Source organism: Hydra viridissima, unplaced genomic scaffold, assembly GCF_058129835.1.
Source record: "Hydra viridissima isolate aposymbiotic clone 2 unplaced genomic scaffold, HvirCarnegie_v1 scaffold_12, whole genome shotgun sequence".
NCBI lineage: Eukaryota > Metazoa > Cnidaria > Hydrozoa > Anthoathecata > Hydridae > Hydra > Hydra viridissima.
Genome location: NW_028324311.1, coordinates 353,618 through 374,676, shown reverse-complemented (window position 1 = coordinate 374,676; position 21,059 = coordinate 353,618). Strand labels below are relative to the sequence as shown.

General features: G+C 28.6%; 1 protein-coding gene and 2 pseudogenes across 2 annotated transcripts; 1 reads left to right on the top strand and 2 right to left on the bottom strand.

The window, feature by feature from the left end:
• Positions 1–21,059, bottom strand: part of LOC149880568 (uncharacterized) — a 77,830-nt pseudogene that overhangs the window by 42,143 nt on the left and 14,628 nt on the right.
• On the top strand, positions 1,686–17,499 carry LOC145195489 (uncharacterized; annotated as a pseudogene). The gene is made up of 21 exons (XR_016445726.1): positions 1,686–1,888; positions 2,007–2,162; positions 5,026–5,910; positions 6,009–6,110; positions 7,076–7,184; positions 7,317–7,482; positions 7,691–7,883; positions 8,024–8,066; positions 9,233–9,300; positions 9,693–9,773; positions 9,919–9,996; positions 10,113–10,205; positions 10,290–10,367; positions 10,452–10,526; positions 11,294–11,454; positions 11,528–13,101; positions 13,507–13,560; positions 13,646–13,702; positions 13,835–13,921; positions 15,251–15,343; positions 17,086–17,499. The product of XR_016445726.1 is annotated as an uncharacterized LOC145195489 (transcript).
• On the bottom strand, positions 17,996–21,051 carry LOC149880571 (uncharacterized). The gene is made up of 7 exons (XM_090069078.1): positions 21,019–21,051; positions 20,721–20,783; positions 20,497–20,562; positions 20,368–20,412; positions 20,092–20,163; positions 19,852–19,908; positions 17,996–19,747 (listed from the first exon to the last, which is right to left on the bottom strand). The coding sequence occupies exons 1-7, from the start codon at positions 21,049–21,051 to the stop codon at positions 18,620–18,622; spliced, it is 1,464 nt and encodes a 487-aa protein (XP_089925204.1). The 3' UTR covers positions 17,996–18,619.

Genomic DNA, 21,059 nt, shown 5'->3' with positions numbered 1-21,059 from the left:
GATGAAACTAAAAACTTTTTCCTAAATGTCATTGATTACCTTTATGAAAGTTTTGAATATTAAAACTAAAATGTACATAACACACCTCACCCAAAGAAATTCTCTATTCTACTTATTCTGGTTGAACTTTTAATAGAATTTACACATCACTGCAATTTACTAGTGAATCACTATTTGCAATGGATTGTGTTTTGCAATATTTTTATTAACACTGAATATATTAACATCAATATTAAGTAACGAAAGTCGTTCCTTACTTATTTGGCACAAAACGAACTCACGTTATTCTTTTTTAACACGTGAAACTCATTTTAGAGAATTATGTTTATTTAAAACCAAATTTATATTTTAATCGCTTTTCATAATAAAAAACCATTAATTATACTAAATATGTACACTAATAAAAACCATTATTTATAACTAAACATATACAATGATAAAGAAAACAATAGCTACAGAAAAGATAAGTAGTAATTAAGAAATAATCAGAAAATTTATCTTAACAGTTTACTTTAAATTCATTTTCATTTTTTAAGATTGGTTTTAAATAACTTCAGCTTACATTTTCGACTTACAGCTGAATAAAATTAAAAAAATCTATCAATAAAATAAATATTTACATTAAATATTAAAATTTTATTTTTAATAGTGATTTGACAAAAACAATAAAATAAAAAAACAATTTCATTAATTGAGAAAAGCAATGATAAATTTTTAGTCAACGTTACTTTAATCTAATAACTTAATAATTTATCCAGAAAGATCATTTTTAACTAAAATTTACTAAATCATATTATTTGATTTTATTTTAGTTGATTTTTTATTGGTTTTCTTTAACATATCGTGAAAATCTTTTCAATAAAAAGAAATGACTTTAAACTCAAGCATTAAATTAGAATCTTAATCAAAACCGTAACAAAAGCTAATTCCTTATTATTATTTAAAATTTAAAAGAATTTAAGTTTAGTAAGAATGCAAATCTGGAAGTATGATTTTTCTGTCTGAAGAAAAAATGTAGCTTTTATCGATTAAAACTTTTAAACACCTACGGAATCGTGAAAGTTGTATGATATTTTTCAAAACATCAAGTAGACTTTTTTTATATTGTGATTGAAATTGCAAAATTATATAAAATTATTTGTCGAATGCATTTTGTGATGCAATGGTTTCTTTTTTTATTGATGATTTTTAAAAAGATATATTTATTTCACTTATCTATAATGTAATTTACGTCTATTTTCAATTAATTTATATTTATTTTCAATTAAGTTTCAGTTTTCATTATTATTTCATTTTTTAAATCAAAATTTGCGTCATAAAAATTTGTAGTTTTATATTTCTGATATGTATTACTACATGTTAGTAAATAAGATGATTATACAGCTCTGTTAATTGTTGGTTGCAACAACAAGGTTGTAGAGTAGTAATATAAGAATGTGTATGTATTATAACGTTGGAGAATTTAATAATCATTTCAGGATATATTCGTTTTTCTTTTCTTTATTAAAAATTCAGTCAAAATATCGAACTATTTAGTTTCAGTTCAATTTTTAGTTATTTATTTTGGCAGCACAAACTAAAAATTTACCGTCATACATGTTCACATGGTCCAGGTATTTAATGTCCCAATTACGGGACATTAAATACCTGGACCATATTTGAGCCGATGTGCATTGCGGTACTACGCCAGACCTGGTCATGTTCCGCAGTCAGAACCGAATCGTTGTTGAGCCGCATAAACGTTGCTATTTGGGTAGATCTATCTTTAAACTTTAAAGAAAAAATCAGCTAAAAATATTATTTTAATCGACTGCAATCTTTGCCAGGAAGTGGGAACTAGTTAAATTTTTTCTTTATTTCCAAGTTGTTGTGGCAACGTGGTGCCATAGTTAGTGATAAAAACTTCTTACAGTTTAATATGCTTTATTTTGAAACATGTGTGTGTTTAATTTGAAACTTTGTTAATGTTTTACTTTAGAAAATAATTTTTTGACTTTTCCCCATAGTTCTACGCGATAAGCAAAGACACTCTAAGGCTTGATAAACTTATAATTAAATCGGTGGCGACAAACGTCAATGAAACAATTCGACTTGCTAAACAATTCGAACTTTCCCTCACGATGACGTGAACATTATCAACGACATTTTTTCAAAAACTTGAAGTGAGAACTCAAAAATATTTACCAAAAAAACATGAACTTATTTAGACCTTGAAGAGTATGTTAATATTTACAGTTTTTGAAAAAATGTAAATATTAACATATTTCAACATTTTTTTAAAGATAGTCTTTATAGAAATATTTCTTAGAAATTCGAATATCGAACTTTAGAATATTAACAACTGCCCAAACCAGTTTTTATAAATTTCGGCTATTTTTGCGAGAACATGATTTTTAAACGTGTCTTTCATTCAATCAAAACGTGAAGCGAAAGTAAAAAACTTTTTTCTTTATTAAGGTAAAAGTTATTTTTGCAAATTTAAAATATTTTTAAATAGAGGGGAGGGGGGCAGCTTTGAAGGGGGGCAGCTTTAAAAAAATGAATTTTTATTGCGTTTTTGAATTTAAACTTAATAAAGCTAAATATTTTGTAAAGATAAAATTTACCGTTGCAGCTGTCATCTGTCTTTCCAGCCATTTGGCATTAACTGGACAAAATATGTGATGGTTTGTTTTTGAGGACAAATCGTAAACATTTCGACATAAAGTTGTAAGATTTTTCTGACCGCGTTTCTAATCCGTGAGATGTTTAATATCATTTTAAGATAATTCATAACATTTACAATTAAACAGAAAATGTCAATAATTGAGATAATTTTGTTCGGAAAAATGATTGTTTATTATCTAAAATGATTTTGGGGCAGTTTTGAATCAAATGAATGGGGCACCTTTGAATCGCTGTTTAAATTTCTCGTATTTTATTGCTTGATTATTACAGCCTGAATTTTGATTACTTTGAAATTATAAAAAAAAGAGAGTGACAGAAGTCATAGAGGAAAATGTAAGAAATGCTGTTCTCCAAGTTGCAAATGGATAAATGAGGCTAAACGAGAATAAAGAAGTGTAAAAATTTATTATTTAAGACCAAGTTAGGTTTGACAACTAAATATACTGTCGCATAAGTATTTAGTAAAAACGAGGAAATAATGTTAAGAGACTACCAAGTAAGAAGCTCTAAAACGAATTATGGCTTGACAAATGAACGAGCAAAAGAACTTAATCCATTTTCATTTACCGGTATAATCGTATTTTTTTGAATTTTAACCCTTTGAACTCCTAATTTTTTTTAATTACCTAAAAGGAAAATCTTGACAAAATATATGTATTTTGCATATTCGGAATATTCAGAATGAGATTATATATTATAGATATTAAGTATTTAAAAGAAAAAAAAAATACATTTGATAATTAAAATTATTTTTAAATTTTGTGTTACTAAAATGTCGAGTCTAACTCGACATAGGAGTTGGTTGAAGCAATATGTCGAGCCAAACTCGACAAAGGAGTAAAAAGGGTTAAGGTTTAGTTATATTTGTAAGTTTTATTATTTTTTTTAATTTGCCTCTATTTACAGCTTAAATAGCTTTATATAACTTTCGTTTAATCAACTCTTTAGAGTGATTATAAGATAGTATAGAGAAAATAACTGATTTTTACTATTAGAAACTTAAACTTAATAAAATTTAAAAATAAATCAATGGTCTGTTTAAAAAAAAAGAATTTAATCACTTTTCATTTGCCAAAGATAATTCAAAGCTGCCCCAGGTGTATTCAAAGCTCCCTCAAGTTGGGGCAGCTTTAAACATTTTCACGCATATTCAAGGAATAAGAATTCTAACTTAATGTTTAGCTCAGAACTCATTAAAACAATACAGTTTTATTCCTTATTCATTGTTTTGACTATTCAGAAGAAAAAAAGTGCTTCGAATAATTAAAATATTGATTTATAAAAAACGTTTAAAAAACGCTCAAAGCTCCCCGCCCCCCTCTCCCCTACATAAAAAACTTCATATTTTATTCTTAATTAAAAAAAAACAAGTAAAATATATTTTGAGTTTACAATAACAAATTATTAGTGAACTAAACCTCTTTTTTTTGCAAACCGTCAGGTTAGAATTATTCTGTTCTATCTCCCATTTTAAACGTTGGGAGAAAAGGAATTTTTAATTTTACTAAGTAATGATCACTTTTAAAATACATTTTATTTTTAAATTTTTTTTTCCTAAATAGTTTCTTTAAACATAAATTATTTTAAAAATAAGTTACTTTTTAAAAAAGTAATTGTAAAATTTTAAGTAATCTTTACTTAAAGAAAAAAATCTAAGACTTTCTTTCAACGTTTAAAATGGGAGATAGAACAAAATAATTCTAACCAGACGAAACATAAACATTAAAAAAAAAAATTTCGTTATCATGTATCATAAAAAATGAAGTTAAAATAGCAAAAATTAACAGTTTAGTTAAAGCTACTAGTTCTCACTTAAAAACTGATTGTTCAAAAAAAAAAAAAACGTATTGGTGTTAGGTAAGCATAAGTCGCAGAAGTCTCGTATGTACGATAATACCATACACGGTACTTCGAAGTTATCAAAAAAATCAGTCCTTCCGAAACCGATCCCAATTCTGTATCTTTATTGTAAAAAATGACCTATCCTGTGACCACACAATACTACCCGTAACGAGACTCCGATGGTTAGTGATACGTCAGTGATTCCCAAAGTGGGGCGCGCGCCCGCCGGTGGAGCGTAAAGAACTTTCAGGGGGCAATCGTAAAATTGCAAAGTAAAACCGATATTGCAAATAAAAACCATTGTTAACCATGTTTTTTAATTTGCACTCTTTAATTTTTTTATTTATTTTACAAATCATCAAATTTCGTTTCCAAATTTTTTAATTGTCATTGAAAAATCACATTTGAGAAAAATTCCACTTTGAATTTTTCATAAAAAAAGATATTGAAACAGATATTTCATAAGTATGAATAAAAAATCACCATACTTTAGTTAATAATTTATTTTAATTTTAGATAATGGCTACATTCTCATTAAAATCACTGTCGGATCTAGAATGTAAAATGAAAGATTTTTTGATAAATATTCCGCTCAGTTTCAGTATAAAGATAGGCGAAGGGACATCCGCATCTATTTTTAAATTTGAGCTAAAAGGAGAGCCGCTTGCTGTAAAAATCTTTAAGCAACCACTATCCAAGAAGAAAACACTGCAGGTAGCAGATAAATTACGCAAACTAGTTTGCCCTCATCTCGTAGTGTTTAGAGGATATTCATTACGACCATCAACATTTATATTTGAGTACTGTGGAGTAAATGTTGGAGATGAATGTATAAACAATGTATCTCAACTGATCAAAATTTTTAATGACAACGATCATTACGTATTAAATGAGAGGTTAGACATCATCAAACAAGCTGCCATGGGTTTAAAAACATTACACGACAGCGGTGTTATACACAGAGACTTTAAACCATCTAACCTTTTGGTCACTGGAACATTGAGCAAACTATGTGTTAAATTATCCGACTTTGATGACATTTCATTAATACAGGACACTATTAATGCCACCCTAACGAATAAATCTTTTTTATTGGGAATGACTTTAGCTTACACAGCACCGGAAATCTGAAAACAGGAAGTTAAAGGCCCATCTTTTAAGTCAGACATTTATTCATGGGCAATGTCATCTTACGAAGTTCTTTCTGGATATGATAGCCCTTGGGTCAATATAATACCTATTCTTAATGATTCTCTCCTAATAGAGGCACTGCGTCAATATAAACGACCTAATATAAACGATTTGAAACAACTTTACACTTTTAATGATGAACTTTGGGTTTTGAAAATGATTTGCAATGCCTGGGACTCAGATCCAGAAGTCAGAAACAATATTAATAAGGTAGGATTATTGGAATTTTCAAGTAGGATGGAAAAAAATTTGAAGTTAATAAAATTAAAGAGAAAGGAAATCTTCCAACTTAAATTCTTTTTTCTTAGATTCTACTAACCTTAAATAAAGATAGAAGAAACAAAAAACAGCCTCAAGCAATGAAAATAAAACCAACAAAAAAAACCTATCCTCTCAATGAACGTAGACAGGTATAAAGAAATTTTAATATTAAAACAACTTTTTTAACCATCAAATATTTTCATAAGCACATTTTCTTTGGAAGGGTTTTATCTTTACCATCCTAAAATAAAATAATTGAATTATTGAAATCATAAAGCACTATTTCTTGTTTTATCTAGAATTCAAGAGCCCATTTTGCTTAAGTATTAATAAAACTGAATTTACTTTAAAATCAAGTGACATTAACATGAATTAATTTAAATGTCATTATCATTAATGAAAACTTTGATTAAATTCAGAAATATTTGCAATATTTGTACCTTTAACTACTTTCTTCACTTTTATTAACTAAAAGTAATGAATTTAAATGATTAAATTTAAAAAAGAAAGAACCAAAATACAAGTAAACAAAAACTTTGACAGTAACAATTTCTAAGTTGAAAAACAAAACCTTTTACATGATAACATCAAAAAATTAGCCACAAATTTATGTCCATACAAAAAAATATGGATCAATTTTTACTTTACTCAAAGAAAGTCAACTCATTTGTGTATGGTTATTTAGAAATTCAGTCTGAGCTTTATTTAAAACCAGTCTGTAAATTTGCAATTTTTATAAAAGAGAGTAGCTTATTATATACCTTAAAATTTTTACTTTCTAGTTAACTACTTCTTTCAGAAAATAGCTAAATAAAATGATTACACTAAAACTATTACACTTATAATTACACATATTAAACCAGAGATCATAAAAAAATGGAATATACTTATAGCCTCTGGAACACTGGAAAAGTTTAATTTATTGCTTCACCTATTTTTTCACTACTTCGTAACTTGTAAGCTTTATCTGGTGCTTAAAACAACAGTTGGACAAAACAATCCTGAAGCTACCAATAACTAATATGAAATTACCAAAAACTAAGGAGTTTTAATCCATTCTGCGAATTGTGGTTAAATATTTTCTACTTTTAAATAAACTATGTTTTTGTTTAAGTTATCACAGAAAAAGGCTCGCTTTATTCAAAATGATAATGCAGTAAAGTTTTACAATAGCAAATCTGATCCTAAAAATCTTGAAAAACGATACATAGATGAATACAAAGGTAGGATAAGTTATAAGTTTGTTAAATGATATAGCAATACATTTTTTGGTACAATATATTTTGGTATAATATATTTTTCTAAATGATATAAATTTAATTAGTATAATATTTAAAGAAGCACAAACCATTTAGGATACGGAATCTTCACTAAAACAGAAATTGGCAAAGATGAATTTGTTACCGTTTACCGAGGAGTGTTAAAAAAAAAGAATCAAATGAAGGAGCTTGAAGAAATATACGCAAATGAAGGCTATGGGTCTTATGTCTTTAGTTTCAAACACAATGATGAAGCATACTGGCAAGATAGCATTTTTTAAGCAAAAAATATTATTAAACTATATAAACTACTGATTTTTTCATTTTTAAATTTTAATAATGGAGGATATTTCTAAATTTTAAATATAACAGAAAACTCACTGTGCCTATCAAAATAGATTGAGATTTTCAAGATCCTCTAAAGTAAAACTTTCTAAACCAATTGAGAATTTTTTTATTAAAATATTTAGTATTGATGCAACTGAAGACGATGGTTCTCTTGGGAGGCTAGTTAATGATTCTAAATATTTCACCAACTGTAAAATGCAAAAATTAACCATAAAAAACATCCCATTTCTTTGCCTTTTCTCAATAAGAAAGATTGAAAAATTTGAAGAAATTACCTATTCTTATGGGGAAAATAATCTGGAGTGGCATGCAGCTGTGAGTGGAATTTTGTTTTTTTAAAACACATTCAAAATAAATACTTTGATTTACATTTCGTTTATAAGTTGATTTCTTTTTTAAAGAACTCTTTTAGTTGTAAAAGTTGATAGAAGCATTAACTTTTATGTTTTATGAAGGAAAAGATGGTGTACCAAAAGTTTAAAGAAGGAAAAAGAAAAAGTTAGTGTAAAAATTTTTTTTAGTATTCAGAGTAAAATTTAATAACAGTAAAAAAAGTATTTTTAATTTTCATAATGCATATTATTTAGAAAATATAGTTTTTGTTTAAAAAAAGACATTTATTTTAAAGCAAATATGTTTGTGAAATAAGATTTATTCAAATAAAAAATTTGAAAAATTTAATTCGCAGATTTCATGTGAAAAATTGAAAAATTCAATTCGCAAATATTCTGTGAGTTTTTGGCCGCCAATTATTACATTTTTCAATATCCTATTTAAACTCAATCTTTTTTTGAGGCTGACAAAGATGAATTTAAGTTTATATCAAAGTCGGAAAGTAATAATAAAAATTAACTTTATGTGACTTACCCAAATAATTTCTGAAAATTACTTTCATATTAAAAAGTTAGTTAACAATTAAATAACTTAGCATATGTAATAAAAATTTATTAAATATTATGAAAACTTAATAGTATTTTGAAAGTAAAAATACTTTTGACTTCCGCGCCATACTCTTCAATTGATACAATGTAATGCTGATAATTCAAAATTTTTCTTTAAAAACACGCGTGAATGTATCCATACGGTCCGTAAGATGTGTTTCTTTAAAAGAACAAAATTTGTTGTTTAGTTGTTTAAAGAAAAAAATTTGTTTTAACTTGAAACAAAAATGACGTTAAAAAAACAACAACCCGTACTGTTTTAAATTAGACTAGAATTCATGTGAAAAACTCGTGTTAAGTGAAGAAATTAGTTTTTAAAAGTTATAACCATGTGAAGTTGACATTTCTCCAAAAAGAAAATATTGTAAACTTTACATGGTCGCCATTTCTAAATGATAAGAAAATTTTTTCAACAAAAACTTCTCCAGTTTCCAATCTCTCCTTTTTTTCATAGCACTTTAAAGGGTGCTTTATTCTAATAGGATATAGTTTATAAACTTTATTTTGTATTAGGCCTAATTTATAGTTAGTCATTTAATGCGGAGTATAAAAAGTAACTAAAAACTTCTAAAGAAACAAAACAAAATGGTAAATGAACAACAATTTTATTTTCTCAACTAGATTTGGGAATCTTATATGTATGGTTTTTAATTAAAAAATTAAGATTAAAAATCTATAAACAACTGATAAATAGCAATTAACCTGAATCATATTTAATTACAGAACAAGAATCGAATAATCAAGTAGTTGGTTTAGTTGATGGCAATAAAACCAGTTTTCCAATCACGGAGGTAATTTTTGAAAACTTTTTTTATTTAATGTATTTGAAATTATTTTGAACTTTTACTTAATTATTTTTGTATCGAAGACAAACTTTGCATAATGATATTTACAGCTTATTTTGAGGACTATCATCAATTTGCATCATTTTACTTCTTCAGCACAAGGACCATGGCCATTTATTTAAGGTTGTTTTTGCTCGCTCTTTGTAACACACAATCTTGACTAATTAAAAACAAAAAAAAAAAAAACATCCCATCAGGCAATTCACTAATCGCCGTCTAGTTTTCTTAATAATCCAAATCGAAGAAGATAAACAAAAAAAAAAAATTTTGAATTTTTCTTGTTACCTTGGGACGAAATGTTTTGAATTAAAAAAAAGTCATTTATTATTTCTTAACAGAACAATAATAAAAGTGATTCAAATTTAATGGCAACGGAAGCTGATGATGTAATTGACTTTGTTATCAGTACTTTTGTCCAGGTATTTTTTTTAAAACTGACTCTTAATTGTTTTCTAATAGAGTTGTTTATAAAGAAAAACTAAATTTAGTTGTTTTAAATTAAACATAACAAAGTTGTTTTAATATTTAAAAAGATTATTTAGATAAGCTTTGGTGTAATTTCAGAACTTTATCAATAATTCAGTACATCCTGAGTCAAGTCATGTAGGCAGTACGGTAAATGATATATCAGCGGAATCTCAGGTGAAAAATAATACAAGCCACTTTTAGAATCAAAATTATGTTATGGATCTTAATGAGTCTTGCATTCTTTGACTAATTTCTTAAACTTCTTAAAGTGATTTTTCGCATTACTTTAGAACGTTATTAGTAATTCAAAGAGTATTGAAATTATTGAAGTAAGTAATCTCATCAATGATGAATGGGAAGAAGAAAAAGTTGGAGAGTCTCAGGTTTCAAATTTAATTAACAAATATAACTTTTTTTTTTCAAAGAATTCCTAACTTTATTCAAAACAACGCTTTCTTTTATTTTAGAATATAATCATTGGTTCAACGAACCGTGGATTAAGTGAACTTAGTAGTGTTGTTAATGGTCTTTCAGAAGAAACTCAGGTTAAAAAATGAACTGATTTCTCCTTTAGAGGCAAAGTTTAAGTTTAATATAAATTCTTTAATTTTTATTTCGTGTTATTTTAGGTCTTTATAAGTAGTTCAACAAATCCTGGGTCAAGTCATTCAAATACTACAGTTAATGATATATTGGAATCTCAGGTAAAAAAAAAAATAGTTTAATGAAAATTTTTTTAAATGAATTCTATAAGTATATTTATATATATTTATATGAATATATATATATATATATATATATATATATATATATATATATATATATATATATATATATATATATATATATATATATATACATACAGGGTGACCACAAAGTATCCGCACACGAGACGGTTTCATCTTGTGAAAATATAAGCATAAAAGCACTTATGTATTTTCTTATTTATTTTCTTATTTATTTACTTATAAATTGTTCCTTGGGCTCAAAAAGAACTTGGAAATCGTATTTGGACGTTCATGCAAGATGGAGCTCCAGCCCATAAAAAGAAGACAGTTCAGGATTTTTGTGCGGCAACTTTTCCTGATTTTATCAACTTTTCTCAATGGCCGCCATCGAGCCCCGATCTTAACCCGATGGATTTCTCAGTCTGGAGCGTCCTAGAAGGAAAGGCATGCCAAAAGCCGCATAAAAATATTGAAAGTTTAAAAAAATCACTACTGAAAGCTTGGGATTCTCTGGACCCTGCCTACTTGCTCGCCACCGTCGAAGCATTCCCGAGACGCCTACAGGCCTGTTATTTTGCTGATGGAGGAAAATTCGAATTCAATCTTTGAATCATAATTGTTATAGTTCAATAAATGTTTTAAAATAAAATTTGTGTTCCAAATACTTTCTACATGCTTTTTATTAAGCTCTTTATCTGTGCGGATACTTTGTGGTCACCCTGTATATATACATATATGTATAGACTTCAAGAAAAGATTCCGAGATCTCCTTGCTTTCAACAGAAATTCCCGAAAACTTATATTTCACGGGTACATCACATAATAAAGACGAAATGGTTAACGAAGAAGTAGTAAATAAAAACACACAAAAAGTTAAGAAAGTAAGTTTAGCAATATTAGCTAGCTGATTTTAGTCTTACCAATGAATACAATTGCATACCAAGTTTCATGTTATTTTTTAGGGCCCCATTAAAATAAAAATGTTTTATATGTGGTAAATCATTTCGTAGACTTTCATGACATATTACAAAAAAACATAAAAATAACGAAGAAGTGAAAATCGCTTTACAAAAACCGAAAATAGAGCGTAACCGGCTATTTCAGTGTTTTAAAAGAAACGGTATTCATAAATTTAATCTGGAACAAATTAACTTAAAAATTCCTCGTTTTGAAAGAGAGCGGAGTCAGCGAAAGTGTGAAAGTCTTGTAATGTGCTTGTTGTGTCATGGCTTTTATTCAAAATCATACTACTCCCGTCACATGAAGGTATGTGGAAAAGACTCTTCGACTTCAAAATGTGCAATACCAGTTGAAATCCTTGCTGATAAATCACAAGAAGGACTCAATGAAAGTTTTAAAACTGAAATCTTGCAAGTAATTAGAGATGATCCTATCGGTATCATTGCAAAAAGTGACCAAACAATTTTGATGATTGGGTCGCTACTATACGAAAAAGTAAGAAGAAAACTTAGTAAGAAAAGCGAAGTTCAAAACTCTGTTAGAAATGACATGAGGTGACTTAGTCATCTTTATTCCTATTTCAAATACAATCAAGTTAAGGAAGTTTATTGCAATGCTGCCGATATGTTTCTTCGCCATAATTTTAATTCTTTAAAACTTGCAATTGAGGTTTATACAGATACATATTCCGAAAAACAAAAGTCTGGGTTAAAAGCCGCATTATATTACTTAATTTCTGGTAGTGCAAAAAAATGTATCGGGAGTTTTTTAGCTAAAGACAATGATGATTCAGCTAAATCAATTTCTGACTTTGTAGTTCTTTTAGAACTTCGCAAAGAAGAAATATTTGGAGATGCCACTTATGATTTAAATGAAAGAAGAAATGTAAACTTAAAAAAACCATCTAAACTCCCAATTGAATCAGATATTAGAATGATTCGTGATCATACAATATCTGTCATGAAAAAGTACGAAAATGATAATTTTGTGCTATGGGATCTTCATGCATACGTTGAGTTACGTGATGTTGCATGTACAAGGCTTGTGCTATTTAATGGCAGGCGTGGCGGTGAGCCTGCCCGTCTCTTGTTACGTGAGTGGACTGAAGCTGCAAATGGTGCATGGCTAGATGATCAACGTTCTGAAGAACTAACAGAAACAAACCTGAAAATTACCTACCAAAGTGGCAAAGGTTCAAATCATCTTGTGCCTGTTCTAATCCCTGAAGATACTGTCCGAGCTATGGAAATTTTATGTGATCCAGTTATTAGAAAGGAAGTTGGAATTCTTGAGTCTAATGTTTATGCTTTTCCAAGTTGTCACAGTTCAGAAAAGCATTGCTTAGGCTGGCATAGTTTAACCAATGTTTGTGATAAATTGCCAATAATAAACAAGTCCAGATTAACTGGTACAACAAATAGACATAGATTGAGCACCCTTATGGCTGCAATAAATCTAAGTGATTTTGAAAAAAGTTTAGTGTTTAAACATTTTGGCCATAGCAAAGATATAAATGAAAACATTTATCAAGCACCAGCCGCTCATCAACAAATACTGTCTACAGGAAAACACTTATTGGCTATTGATACAGGTATATATTACTTTCTTTACCACATGTTGAAGTTCTGAAATTAAAAACTGAAAAATTATATGATATTTAAAACTAGAAAAAAAGCGTTTACTTTTAAATTAACAAAATGAAAAACTACTTTTTATCAGCAAAATTGAAAATGACTAATTCTGGTTGTCACTCTTTAAAATACCTCAATAGAAATAAGTTTTCAATTAGTTGATTAGAACTAGAGTTAATTATTTCTTTTGTAAAGCTTTGTTCGATAAAAAAATATTTATTTCTCTCGGAGGTTAGTTGAGATTGAATCGGGAAAGAAGCAGAACTTATGGTTTTCTATAATACTTTCGCTTTCCACTTTTTCTAAAATAAAGTTTTATAAAACTTTTTCTGAAATGGTTGTTACAATATTTGTTAACATTACAGGAGGTAACGGAAAAATGGATCTTAAACGCAAGAAAGCCAGTTTTATTCAAATAGGTAAAATTTTATATTCATTTTCAAATTTTGAACTTTTTTTTTTAATAAAAGAACTACATCTACGTTTATATTTCACTTTGAGTAGCAGATGCTGATGGAGAAAAAAATGAAATTGAGAATGACCCTGCTGATCATTTAACTGGCAAGTTTTGATTTTCATTAATGAAAAATTTTTATTTTAAAAGGATTTAATTTTAATAATTACGTTTCTTAACCTTCTTATCATTTGATTATATAAAATTTAATAGTTATATTTAATAGCCTTTGCATCTAGAAAAACCGTTAAAAAGGCAATATATCTTTAAAGAATTTTACAACTCAAGTGAGGAACTGGCTAGTTCTTCCGCTCAAAAATTAGAAGGTAAGTTTACATATTTTTCATGTACTAACGAAACCTTTATTTCATTTCACTTTGAATCTTATAATTTAAAGTATATCAAATCTGATAACTGCTTAAATTTAAACATGTAAATAAATGTAAATAAACTGCTTAAATTTAAACATGTAAATTGTTTATGTTTTACTAAACAAATGGCTAAAACGTGTTTAAAGAATATTGTTTGTTAAAAGATTAGACACTAGATTTTTTTATAAAATATTGAAGGGAGAGGAAACATGTCCCTTTTGTGACTTCACAAACCTCTCCCCTTCCCCGCTTCCTTTTACCTTGATTTCAACAGTTCGTTTAAGCTTTTAAAATATTCAGCATTTATTGGATTGGAATGAAAGTGAGAAAAAAATGGATCCCATCCTTCTTGAAGCTGCCTGGCTGCGCCTCGAAAAATTTAGAAACGTTGGCTTAGTAAATCCATGTACATCCCATAACACTAACACATGACCTTCTTTTTTTGGGATCTGTTTTAGTGTCAATCTACCTTCATGTGTGGTTTACATAAAGCACCCACTTCTCATCGCCAGTGAATAAATGATCTAACCGGTCAAAGCGTTGCTTTATGGATGGCAAGAATGTGCAGATCTCCAAGCGTATGTCATTGTCATGAAGTGTCAGACTGTGGGGAACCCTAATCCCCAACTTCAGAACCTTTCCCAATCAATGAAGACAGTACAGCACTGATGTGTGAGAACATCAAAGTTTGGAGGCTATACACCACTACTGAGTCTTGGATCCTCATCCACCAGTTTGCGCAACGCTTCAGAATCAACTTCAGTTGGACGACCAAACTCTGAACGATCCTCGAGTTCGAAATGACTAAAAACGTTGAAACTAAATTTGATATGTGCATTTGATAATGCTATCTTGGTCTAGAACTTGCCATATGTTATGTTTGGCCTCACCAGCAGAATGAACGACCTGGAACTCAGACAAGATGCAGTGTTGAATATGAAATTTCTGATCTTACATTTTATATCAAGTGAATTACCTCTACTCGCAAATGCAAAAGAACTTTCTTTCCAAACCAATAACACAGTTTGATCTACTTATAACTATACTACTTTGTAAATTAAACAGGAATTTATTAAAGAATAGTTTAGATTCATTATTGGATTTGTCAATTTTTGTACTGAAATCTCAATTAATGTGTTGATATGTCAAAATATCGAGTGAGATTTAATTTTTTTAAACGTTATTTAAAAATAGTTATTTTGATTATTAAATAATAAAATTCAATAATTTTTAAAACAATTTTTTTGTGAAGTTAATTAATTTTTAACTATATGTTTTATTCAGAAAGAGTATATACTCACTGGTCAACAGAACAAGAAGAATTATTGGAGGAAATGTTTGGAAAATATATTAGAGATAAAAACCTAGGATGGCCCAGTGAGTAAAATAAGTTAACACAGTTAATTGTTTTTAAATAATTATTTACATAAAAACTGTCAATTTTACAACTACATATATATTAAATAGAGCAATAGATCTTTTAATGTTTTAATTTTACACAATTATGTAAAATTAAAACAATAAAAGATCTTTTGCTCTATATTCATAACTCTTACGTATTTTATTGGGTTCAAAGATATATACATGTATATATATTTATATACTAGCAAAGCATATATATATATATATATATATATATATATATATATATATATATATATATATATATATATATATATATATATATATATATATATATATATATATATATATATATATATATATATATATATATATATATATGTATATGTAATCTTTATGCATATATACAGGGTAACCAGAAAAAACGGAGAGAAACATTTTTAATCATTTTTTATCAAACCAACAAAAATCAAGTAAAACAACGATGAATAACAACAACATGGACCTTCCGCAATAATATACTCAGCCGGTTTCGAAGTGGCCTCCTCCCGCGGCGATACATAAGCCCAAACGCGTCTTGAAATTTTCAGCGATGGGTTGCAGGTCTTCTGGCGACAATCGATCCTATTCCCGGCGCAGCGATTGCTTCAGCGACTCCAAACTTATGTGGCGTGTGGCACAGGCCCTGGCCTCCAAAATTGACCACACGCTGTAATCCATCGGGTTGGAATCCGGCGAGTAGGGCGGCCTTTCCGAAGACGCGATGAAGTCTGGAAAATGGGTCCGACACCAGTATTGAGTCGTTTTCGCCTTGTGAGCAGGGGCAGAGTCAGCAGCACTTCGACGATGTGAATTGGAACGTCCAATTCACGTCGCCGAATCGCTGTTGGGCCCACGGAAGTACCACAGTCTCGAGAATGTCGCCTCGGTAGACTTCTTGGTTGATTTTGACTCCTTGATCCACGTAAACGAGGGGGGTCTTACCGCTAGCGCAGATTCCGCCCCAGACCATGTCGGACTGCGGATTTTGGCGGTGTTCGACAATGGCCGACGTGCCGGGAGCCTCAGCGGACCAGCACCTGTCGTTTTGGTGGTTGTATGCCTGCTCGACGGTAAACAGCTTCTCGTCTGTGAACAGGATGCGCTCCCATCGCTGAGCAGTGGCCCAACGCTTGAGTTGGCAACATCTCTGGAGCCGCACACGTTTGTTTTCATCGGTGAGCAATTAAACTTTTTGGAGCTTGTAAGGCATGAGGTTAAGCTCCCTTTTTCCCATTTGTCGCACCGATTCACATTTCATTCCGGTTTCACGGGCGATTTTTCGCATGGAGACCCTCGAATTTCGTTTGACTCGCTTCCTGATGATCTGGCGGTTGGCGGACGTGTTGACGGTGCGTCTTCTACCATTCCTGGACGGCGACCATCGTGGCCGAGCTCCTTGAAACGATTGACGGCCTTGGACACAATTTGCTTAGGCACATTAAGCAAGCGAACAATATCACAATGACGCATTCCTTTACGAAACAACTCCAAAATTGCCCTACGTATATTTGACATTCTAAAAATATCATATATTTTAGAGATATGAAGCTAAGAACATATATATACTAAACATAAAAACATGGAGAATCCGAAAACCAATAAAATTAATTGGATATCGTAAAAAACTTTATTATCAGGACATATTAAATTTTGTCTCCGTTTTTTCTGGTCACCCTGTATATATATACATATACAAAGGTTTTTTTTTTATTTAGAGTCCGATGATATGAAAATCTTCTGTAACCAAACTGGGATTCGAGAGAAAACTCTAAGAAACAAAATTAACAATGAAAGAACGAAGTGGACAGCCATAAAAAAAAAAAAGAAAAGCAGAACTCAACATTTAAATATTTTTGATTTTATGCTAGCTTAAATTAAAAATTGATTAATACAAAATACCTTATAATTTATAAATAAGGGCTGACTTAACATAAGTGTAACATAAAGCTCCCCTAATTAAAATTTAACTCTAAAAAAGCGACTATTTGGCTTAAATTCATTTATAGTATATTTCCTAGAAATAAGATAGAATACGGTATAATAAATCAGATAAATAAATACATTAAATAAAATTTTAAATAAAATCCCTTTTTCTTAAACTTTAACACATGTAGAATATTATTTTAATATCTCACGGTAAATTATTTTTAATTTTCATTTAAATGATTATTCAACTAAAACTTTTTATGGTTACTTTTTAAAATTTACTTTACCTTCTGTAGATAACTGTGGTTTAAGCTGTAACTTGTTTTTATTAATGCCATATTTTTATAGTAAGGTTTTAAGTTTCTTTTACTTATTGCCGAGTTCTGAAAAAATTAGTACAATAAACAAAAACATATAAAAAAAGTTTTTATTTAGAGTCTGATAAACTCTTTATTTAGGCAATATAAACAATTGCTACTCTTTTTGCGCTTATGAAAGCATCTCGAATCTCCGCGTTGTTATTACTTTCGTCTATTGTCTATTTTTTTCATGTTTACCAAGTCTAAAAACTAAAGACTTTTGTTCTTTTACAAATTAGGTTCTTTTACAAATTAGGTTTATCTATTATTACTATTACTTTTATTATTATTACTATAAAAGTCTTAAAAAAAAAAAGATATTTATTGACACTTAGCCTTTATATTTTTGCCATATATTTATAATAATGATCTACCATTTAATATGTTTAATCTACTAGGTTTGTTTAGTTTACCAATATAATTAATTATTTGTATTATTTAAATATGTTAATATTCTATTCGAAGAACAATTTTATTTTAATCAAAGAAAAATCTCAAATACTGTTTTATGAGGATTCTTGTTTTATTTTTTATTTATTTATTTTTTTTTTAGCAGAAACTATTGATTTATTAATCATGTGTTATAATTCTTGACCTTGTTATATCAGTTAAAAAGTAGGCATAGATTTTAAAAAAAGATCTTATATACAAATAACATAAAAAATTAAGTAAACAGATTTTAAAGCCACAAAGGTTGTGAGAACAGCAAGCTTTTATGTCAATTTCACAAATATTAGTTGAAAACCTTTATGTTTTACAAAATATCTTTTACAGTAAAAAACCACAACATTATGTTGCTAAATTAACACTATTTAAAATTACATTAACATCAGTTACAAGCTCTAATTTTTTTTTTTTTAAGCTTAGATAAAATTGTATTTGTAATTATAACAAACTAAGATTATGCAAGTTATATGGAAGTAGTTCATCCTGAAATGATATGATGTTAATAGCTGATATTTTTTTAGAATTTGTTAAATAGTATAAAAAACAATAGTTGTAATTCCATACCTCTTCTAGCATTTAGCAATGTAAGTCTTGCACATGCGCAATCCCGAAGCTCAACAAAACATTCAGAGTCAAACCATTGGTAGGAGTCTTTTGCTAAATCTGCCATTTTTGTAATTACAAAATTGCGAAAAGCAATGACATCTTCTTCAACTGGAAGTTCAGATGGTTTACGGGATTTTACGTTTTTGTTTTTATTTAGTTGGTAAGTGGCATCTCCAAAGATAAAGTCCTCCCACATTTCTAAAACACTAACAAACTTGTCAGTTTCACTAGCATCACTGTCATTTGCTTCTGATAAATATAATGCTTTTAGAACTTTTGCAGCACGTTTTATTAAATAAAATAAATTTTGTTTTAAACCAGCTTTGATCCCTGAATCTGCCTTTTTGGTAAAAATATCTATTGCTTCTCTTAAGGCAAAGAAGTTAGAGCGCAAAAACATACTACTAGAATCTTTACTTTGTGTTGGTAAGTTTTTGCAGTGTAAAAATAGGTTGTAAAGATGTGCTAACTGTCTCATGGCATTTCTGACAGAGCTTCTTGCTTCCATAACTTTATCAAGTTTTCTCTTTTCTTTATCATAAAAGACTGAACCAATTTTAAGAATTGTTATGTCTTTTAGGCAAATCTGACCAATTTTATCTGTTCGAAAATGTGATAAAATGTTTTTTTTAAATTCATCACTTAATCTTGCTTCTTCAGGTAATCTTAGAAGCCCCACTGGAACAGGAAGAACTTTTTGACATGAGTGTTTTTGACACGACTTCACATGATTGTGCCAGAATCGTTTTGAAACAAACACAAGGCATTGACTGCAATAACTAATTTCCATATATTTTTGAGCCTCTCGTTCTCTTTCATATTTTGGTTCCGCTTTTCCAGCTTCAGCTACATTGACTTCCAAAATCCCTTTTCTTTTAAACATTCCAAAAGCTTCATCTCTTTCTTTTTTCGATTTAATTGATATGGCAACTTCAACTTCTGGATGACTTTTGTGCATAAGCTTTATGTGTCTTGTTAAATATGATGTATAATTTTTACAAAAAATGCAAAATCGATGTGGCTTCTTTTTTCTTACATTCTAAAATTTAGAATTTTAAATTTCAATTTCTGAAAATTTTGGGATTTAAGTTTATTCAGATTGATTTATGAATTGTGTAAAAAAAATGTATTTTTAAAAGGTACCTTAACTTTTTTAGGCATTTCTTCATCAGGCAATGTTGGTTGGCTGTTTTGACCTACCTAGAATATTTAACAATTGTATGAAGTAAGAGATGTTTTCTTTTTTAATAGTTTTTCTTAATTTTATTTCATATAATGCTAAGAAAGATTTAATATGTTTAGTATAAAATCAGTGTTTTTCTTAGTTTTTAAAATGTGAAGTACTTAAAATATTTCTTATAAAAAAGTCAACTTAATTTTTACCTGAGATTTGTCTGTCACGTCATCTATCATAAAAATGCTTGAAGCTGTTTTGGCATTTTTGATATCGGATATCTGCAAACAAATGTGATTAATATATTTGCTACATTAATCAAAAATAAATCAAAAAGCAATAAACTTCACTTGATTTTGATCACTTTAAGCATGGAAAAGTTATTCATAATCAAATAACATTTAAAATATTAAATTAAGTAACACTGAAAACATTTTGTGTATTTAAAATTGTTTTCAGCTTAATAAATAAAATAATAAATTTACCTCTAAAACTAAGTTGTAGTTAAGAGCTTCAAAATCAATGTCATCCTAAAAAATCATTAGCATTTTGTTTAAATCAAATCATATCATAAATGCAAAGTGGTAGTAAATTAAAGTTAAAACTTCACATACCTCACTGGAATCTGATCTTGATGTGCTTTCATTTTCTAGAGTATAAATTCTTTCTTCATCACAGGACTGTAAATTAAATTTTTAAAAATCTATATCATTTGTTGCACATAAAATATTTCCATTAAAGTTTGAAATGCTGAATATTTTTCCTCTCAAATGATCAATTAATTTTAATCAATCTTCAAATATTAAAAAGCATGAATTTGTTTACAAAAGCAGTATACCTGTGGAGTTTGGGGTAAAGACTCTTTTTCACTTTGATGTTCTTGAGTGATTGATGAAAAAATCTATTGTAAATAAAATAAAAAGATGTTTCTTTTTTTTTTTTTTTGATAATTGATAAAGTCACTAGCCAAAACCAATGTTAAAAAAAGTGTAATAACAATTGAAAAAGAAATAGAATTAACAGAATCAAAGTAGAAATCTAGTCAAATATCTTTCGAATTTTCATTATGAGTTTGAGTTTGCTTATAAATACGAGGTTTTAAAAAATATTACTCCCTATATTTAAAATATCCTTACTTTATTAAGAATATTTTTAGGGTTAGAGTACATTAGATGAA

What these genes read in the sequence shown, in the direction of transcription:
- LOC149880571 (XM_090069078.1), bottom strand. Translation starts at nt 21,051, where the DNA reads ATGTACTCTAACCCTAAAAATATTCTTAATAAA. An exon ending in CTTTACCCCAAACTCCACAG is followed by an intron (nt 20,563 to 20,720) that starts GTATACTGCTTT and finishes TTTAATTTACAG; the next exon opens with TCCTGTGATGAAGAAAGAAT. An exon ending in AAATGCCTAAAAAAGTTAAG is followed by an intron (nt 19,748 to 19,851) that starts GTACCTTTTAAA and finishes TCTAAATTTTAG; the next exon opens with AATGTAAGAAAAAAGAAGCC.